Below are 7289 nucleotides of genomic sequence, written 5' to 3' on the forward strand. Positions count from 1 at the left end.
TTTTGCAACAAGGCTTTCAATATTTAAAAATATTATTTATTCCTATACTGATCCTTTTTGATTAAAACTTTCGTAATAAGAAGTCCCTGAAATAACGAATCAGCACTTTAACGAGAATTGTTGCTCATTACTTTTCTGACTAAGAGAGTCATCAGGACTCCCTGCAAACTTTTGGAGCTAGATAGTAATATCAAAATGATGATAAGGTCATTTTCGACGTCGATGACTTCACAAATCATAAGTATAAAGATAGGAGGAGCCTGGTGTCTGGCGATATACACTATACAGTATCCCTTTCTTGGCACTCTGCTATTGTTTTTCTCGTCACACTTCTGCGATGAGAAATCCCTCAACGAGAATTGAACGACGGACTCATAAAACAGAGATCTCCCTGTAGTACGTGCCAGTTCGCTCATCGCTGTCAGTGTTCCTTCCAGTTCCCTCTGATGAGGAGCAAGCATCCGAATCTGAACATAGTGCTCCACAAACTACAACCTCAGTGATTTAGTTTTGAGAAACATTTTACTGCTGAGTTAAAAAAAGAAACTAGTGATTCTCAAAAGCTCGATATAGAACTTTTGGAATTTCGTGGAACGTGGAATTTTCGTATTACTGAAAAATACGAACCGAATGAGGCTGAGAAGAAGAGGCAAAGCTCATTGCCTGGGTAAAGCAGACGAAGTTGATCTTCTCGGCGATAAGGTCGAGAAGACGAACGCCAGGAAATATACAAGAAGACAAATTTTCGAAATACTTTTTGAAAATTGCTTCGGTTAGTTATGTTTCTTTTCAGCAATGCATAAATAGAATATATAAGCTCACGTATGCTCGAATTATAACCGTTAAAGAAATTATGCATCATTAATTTCCTCCTTTTGTATTGTTTTATATTAGTTATTGATATTAGATACTGATACATTTTCTATTATCTTCGGAATAAAAAGTTGACCTACTACAACGAAAAACACAGATTAAAATGCATATATTTAGAGACTATTTAAACTTCCTGAAAATACTTTCGATTCTTTTGTACAGTGCATTAATTTTAATTGGTTTAGAAAGTACATTAATACGTCTATCTATATAAAAAACACAAATGATATACAATACATAAATAGAGTTGAATGATGAGAAAACCTTACTAGGTTTGATAAGTAAAATTTGAAACTATGACAGCTATTTAAAGATCAGAGCTATGAATGAACATGTCTGGACTTTACCCGGTATCCATATAAAACAATAAACATAAGTATAATGATTATAGAAAACAGAACGAAAACAAAATCTTAGAAAGTGATAGCTCAGATTATTATAACTTAAACACCAGAACATCATAAAATAATTCACTCTTGTGAAAAAAATGATAATTGGAGACATTGGAAGCCAAATTTGATTAATTTTTATACTATAAAAGAAAATTCTTAGTCTTAATTGAAGTTATAAATATTTACTCGTTTTATATTTATATTGTGGAAGTAATTATTACCATACGTGATCAAATCCAAAAAATGTAATAAATCTGAAATCACAAAATACGATTTAATTTTCAGATACTTTAATAATAAAAAAAATATTTGCAAGTTTTCTAATTTTAGTATCTTTTTTAATTAAACTAGAATATTTTCCTTTGTAAAAATAAAAAATAAAGTAAGTTTAACAATATTTTATTATTTCAGGCTGCAATAAAATGTCTGCAATACCACAGGGAACATTTGCAGTACGTAAAGTGCGCCAAAACAATAATCGAGTGTTTTTAACATCGAAATTAGAAAATAAAGAGGAAGGGAAAAATTATTCCTATCCCAAATCTCCGCAAGAAGGTAAAAGATAATTTAAGTTTTTATTTACACTATAACAAAATCATCTTGTTTTACTGCTCTCTTGATTAAATTTTATCAGTCGAGAGGCTATAAATGTTATACTGGAAAAGAAAAAAAAAGCCTTTCTTGATAATACATAATATAATTTCAAGAACAAGAACTTTCTGACTAAAATAACGTGGAATAAATCTAATGTTACTTTCTTGCCAGATGAAAATTTGAATTCATTTTTCTAATGTATTCTAAAATATATTTAATAAATAATAAGCTCAATTAAATTTATAGAACTAATAGATGGATGCAATCTTCTTACAGGAATGGAACTGACACCGTTACAATATAACAGTAAATTGATGAACAGCATTTGGGGATTATACAATCGTTATTCAGTGCATAATTTCAAAAAAATTATTGGTGCTAACGAAGGGGTTCTTACGGCGGCTTGGGGGGTTGTTTTTCAAAACAGCCCTCCTACTACGGTCTTAGTTAACAAGGCCGCCGTAAAAAAGACTCAGATTCTTGGAACTGAAAAATGGTATTAAAGTTGCAGGAATGCAGAGTTAAAGATAAGAAATCAAATTATTGAGTCTTGCGTTTATAAATAAAGTGGAAATGGTGTCTTTCAGAATGTAACAGAAAGAAACAATTTTACGTTTTTATGAAAAGACTTTATGTCTAATTTATGTTTAACAAGTTTTACTTACACATATTCATGACTGAAATCTGAAGAATAAAGACTTTAAAGAAAAATACCTAGTTTCACTTATTTCTCCTTTTGATTAAAGCATGTATTTTTTACATTAAATTCATTTAATTTGCATGTTCTAGTAATAATCAAGTTTCTGATAACAATTGTACTATATTTATCAGCTCACTTTTGTTTCTTATTTATTGTAGATGTTATATTTACTTTGTTACAATTATATCCCAGGGCAACTCAATACCTTTAGTATTTAAAAAAATGGAATCATAAGAAACGTCTATTCAACAGATTAAAAAAAAAATAATAAAAAGGATCAGATTATTGACTCGGTCTTCCATCTTTACAATTGACGAAATTCATTTGAAATAAAAAAAAATAGTGTATGAAGTTTATCTGAGTTATTCTTGGAAAAGTGTTGCAAAACTTTCTAAATAATCTCAATATTTTTTTGAACATTTATTACTATTTTTGTTTTAAAATAATTTAAATAACTAAAGACATCGGAAGATCTTTTATTCCAAAGCTGAAATTTCAAAAGTCAAAACATAATTATCAAAATTGAAAGTAGGGCAAATGTACCGATTACCGTGATATTCAAATAATTATAAGCTTCATACTCAGAGTAAAATATTCAGAAGATCATTTCATCTATCAGTTTAAACGTCATTAACAATGTTATACATAAAATAACGTCAGTTTTTACAATAGAACCTATAAATAAGCAGTAATAGAGGCACAGTAATAAACACACATCACTCACATTTTATTTTAAGATATAGATTAAACATAAAGTCAATTTTCTATTATCTCATATTTTTTCTTAACTAATATAATGTTAAGGGTAATAATAGAACCCCACTTACATCATGCTTCTATTGTTGATACGTTCGTATGTATAACAGTAAAATCGAACGTAATAGAGACGCAATAAAAGGTACACAGTTTTCTGTTAATCCGCAGTAATATGTATCCGTACGTTCAAGCACAGATTTTATCTAAAATTTTAACATTTTTTTATATTGATTTATTTTCTCGTTTTTATTACTGTTTTACTTTCTCATCACAATAAGAAGCTATTGGTTTTACGTGAAAATTGAGTTTCGCCGAGTTCATCAAACTTCGACGTCTCAGGACTCCCTGATTGAAAAAATAAATTTTACTCTGGTGCATTAGAAATAAAAAATTCCATTTTCCGGCTAAACCGTGAAAAATAAAACACTATTAAGAAGATTGTTCATCTCAAAAAGGTCTACAAATTTTCTAGAAACAATTTTTGACATACATACATAGTTTTTGTTATAATTGTGAAAAGACAAAAATATGTAAATAGAAAAATTCTTTATTTATCAAAAACAAATTTTGTTTATGTAGACTCTCCAAAAACTCGTCTAAAATAGATCTACAAATGTTCTTTAAGTACATGCTTTTCAATACAAATGCCATAGTTTTCATTTGATTTCAAATTCTGTCAAAACATAAAAAATGCGTGTTTTTAAGAATACAGCGAACAATATGTAAAAATATTAAAAAGAAAAATGTTTAAAAAACGTACAGGGCTACGATCGAGTGACTTTTTCGGCTTATTTGGAAAAATTTTAAACTTCTTGAAAAAAATGCGGCTAAAGGACTTTTTCCGTTTTTCTCATAAGTTTGTTAATAATAATGTTAATCATACTGAGAATTCCAAACTTGAAAATCAAAACGTAAAAAATAGTACCAATTTCATTGTCAACATCAGGATTTAAATAATTTCTCTTGAAATCTTTATAATTAGAAATTTTTAAATTCTGATCTTGAATCCGAAAAAACGGGGTTTATAATAGTGCCCGTTGTAGTTGTTGTATCGTTGTCATATGTATCCTAGATAACTTTTGGAAGACTAATCGCAATGGGTTGCGTTTTGGCACACGTATTTAGGGAACAAAAAGAAAAGTCGAATTCGTCATTAAGCCTTTTTTGTTAAAAAATATAAAAAATGAAAATTGTACATTAAAAAAAAAGCATTTTTTTCTCATCAACTAGGCTATATCAACTTGTCCAGAGTAGCGTTAGACAATACAAAAACGTTTTATTTGTACTCATGTCCATAATAGACCGTTTAGGTGGGAAATAACATTCAAAATAAAAAACTTAAATTAATTAAACAAATGCATTATTCGAGCATTTTTCGATGGAAAAATTCGTCTTTTTCAACGCCAGCCCATTTAATTTGAAACTTCATGATAATTTCAGCAACATTCATAATTAGTTGATAAATTGTATGATTTTTTCAAACAAAATAATCCTTTTAGTTTTAGTTTCTTATTCATTTAATTGTTTTAATAAGGTTGCAGCTTGAGGATCAAGTAGAATTAAACTTTATCTTCGACTTTTGTCTATTCTACATCCTGAAGGTGCTATCTATTAAAACAATGAAATCAATAATAGACTAGGACTGAACTGACATGAAAAAAACGCTTTTTTAATATTGACGAATGCTTAAGGATAATGCATTTGTTTATAAAATGCGTGGAAATAAGTATAATACATATTTTTTAAATTAAAATTATTTCTTGAAAAAAAGATTCTACTCCATCTTCACTCCATTGGGAATCGAACCACAAAACTTCTGATTTCCGGTCAGGTGCTTTTCCAATTAAGCTATTAGAGGGATCAGAATAAGAACTCTTAATTCAAGAACATAACGCTAATTTTTAGCTAGATGTTAATGGTACAAGTAATTATTAAAATTTTTTTTAAATTTATCTGCTATATCATTAGAGATTGTACCTTACCGACAGTAGATCAACCCTCCAAACAATGAAGGCAGAAAATATACACAATATCGATCAAGTCAATATGATCGATATTGTGTAGATTTTCTGCCTTCATTGTTTGGAGGGTTGATCTACTGTCGGTAAGGTACAATCTCTGATGATACAGCAGATAAATTTAAAAAAATTTTAAATAATACATATTATCAGTCAATTATGAATGTTCATGACATTAATATAAAGTTCACAGTTAGAAGGATTAACATTGTAAAAATCATGTACCTGAAGTTCCGAAGTTCAAATGAACGAAATATTTTTCCACATTTCTATTTTTCCCATAAATATTGTTTCAACTGTAATTTGAAATATGCATTCTAATTCTTTTCCAATACAAATAAACAAACATTTAGCACTTTTCCGTCGGTAAATGCATAAAGAATGTATTTATTTATTAAATGTGTTCAAAAAATCATATAATTATAAAATAATATACTGTTTCCATCCAAATTTCTTGAAATGTAACTTAAAAATTTAAAAAGATTGAAAATTATGAAGCACACTTCCAAAAATGATTTGTTTAAAACAAATTTTTTTATTTATTATATCATCCCTACCGAAAAGAATCTTTGAGTATATACTAAAAATTCTTTAGGTCAAAGAATCTCAAAGAAATTCTCCGCAGGCACTCAGGTAGATATTTTTAAAGGTCCAGGAAGCTTGTTTAAATGGTCTGAAGGCTTTAAAATATCCTTTCCGAAATTGAAATAAGAATACGATCATAAATAACTAGCAGAGAGGCTATCTCAATAGAGTAGTCGACACTCAAGGGTCCTTTGTTAAGTTTTCGGATTGAAATTTAGAAGTAGATTTTTTTTAATTTCATAGTTAACAGCCTAAAACATAATAATTCGGAATCTGTAGGTTTCGATGACTTCAGATATCTAACTTTTTCTTTTTAATGCTTAAAATTGGAATTAATAGAACGTTTCTCGTAAATGGAATGAGATACGCCAAAAAAGACAACATTTTTGAATTCAACTAGAAAATTGTATATCAGTATATAAGTTATAATTATAAATAAGTATAATAAGAAAATTCATCAATTAAAAAAAAGTGTTAATAATTTGAAGAGAAATTTAAAAAGGGAGAGCAGATTAGCCACGACCAGCTACTGTAAATAACTCTATTGAGATAGCCTCTCTGCTCGTTATTTATGATCGTATTCTTATTTCAATTTCGGAAAGGATATTTTAAAGCCTTCAGACAATTTAAACGAGCTTCCTGGACCTTTAAAAATATCTACCCGAGTGCCTGCGGAGAATTTCTTTGAGATTCTTTGACCTAAAGAATTTTTAGTATATACTCAAAGATTCTTTTCGTTAGGGGATGACCAAACATTTTCAACTAATTTTTCTCTATGAATCATAGGTGATTGTAAACAATTTTCCTGTTAATCCTGAAAACCGGAAACGACAAATAGGAAAATGGCAATTTTTTGGTCATGTATTTGTTTAGTTATAAAAAAATTAAAAAACTGAATCAAAAATCAGTCTCGAAAACTTTGTTGAAAATTGTATGAGTTTTTTTAACAAAATTTTTTACGTCTAATTGGGTATAAAGATTTTTCGGATGTACGTTATTTTGAATTAAAGAAGTAATTTTTCCCCATTGTAAGGCGGACAGATTTATGAGCAAAATAAGTCCTAATTTATAGAATGAAGCAAAAAAATAGTTATTTCATTTTATATTAAAAATAAAAGTGAAATGAGGTGAGACCACCCCTTGCGATACCGCAGTAATTAAGTTACCCTATAGCACCCTATAGATAGAATGAACAACATAGCTTCAAAGTTTTGTTTCGTTTTTTGTTAAATGCAAAAACATAACCTCTAAATGATAGTTTGAAATTCGCTGTACGATATGATTACAGCGATTATAATTAAGAAAATGAACCTACTTATGCTACCATTTTTATTTTTACGCCTAATATATGATAATAAATTGAAGAAAAAA

At 28.6% G+C, this 7289-nt stretch overlaps 1 protein-coding gene across 1 annotated transcript; it reads left to right on the plus strand.

Annotated features, from left to right (window-relative positions):
* Positions 1-344: 344 nt before the first annotated feature.
* Positions 345-2535, plus strand: LOC117179330. The gene is made up of 3 exons (XM_033370998.1): positions 345-772; positions 1677-1820; positions 2136-2535. Exons 1-3 carry the CDS (start codon positions 631-633, stop codon positions 2360-2362), a joined length of 513 nt encoding a protein of 170 aa, XP_033226889.1. The 5' UTR covers positions 345-630; the 3' UTR covers positions 2363-2535.
* The last annotated feature ends 4754 nt before the right edge of the window (positions 2536-7289 follow it).

This window comes from Belonocnema kinseyi, chromosome 9 (genome assembly GCF_010883055.1).
Source record: "Belonocnema kinseyi isolate 2016_QV_RU_SX_M_011 chromosome 9, B_treatae_v1, whole genome shotgun sequence".
Lineage (NCBI taxonomy): Eukaryota > Metazoa > Arthropoda > Insecta > Hymenoptera > Cynipidae > Belonocnema > Belonocnema kinseyi.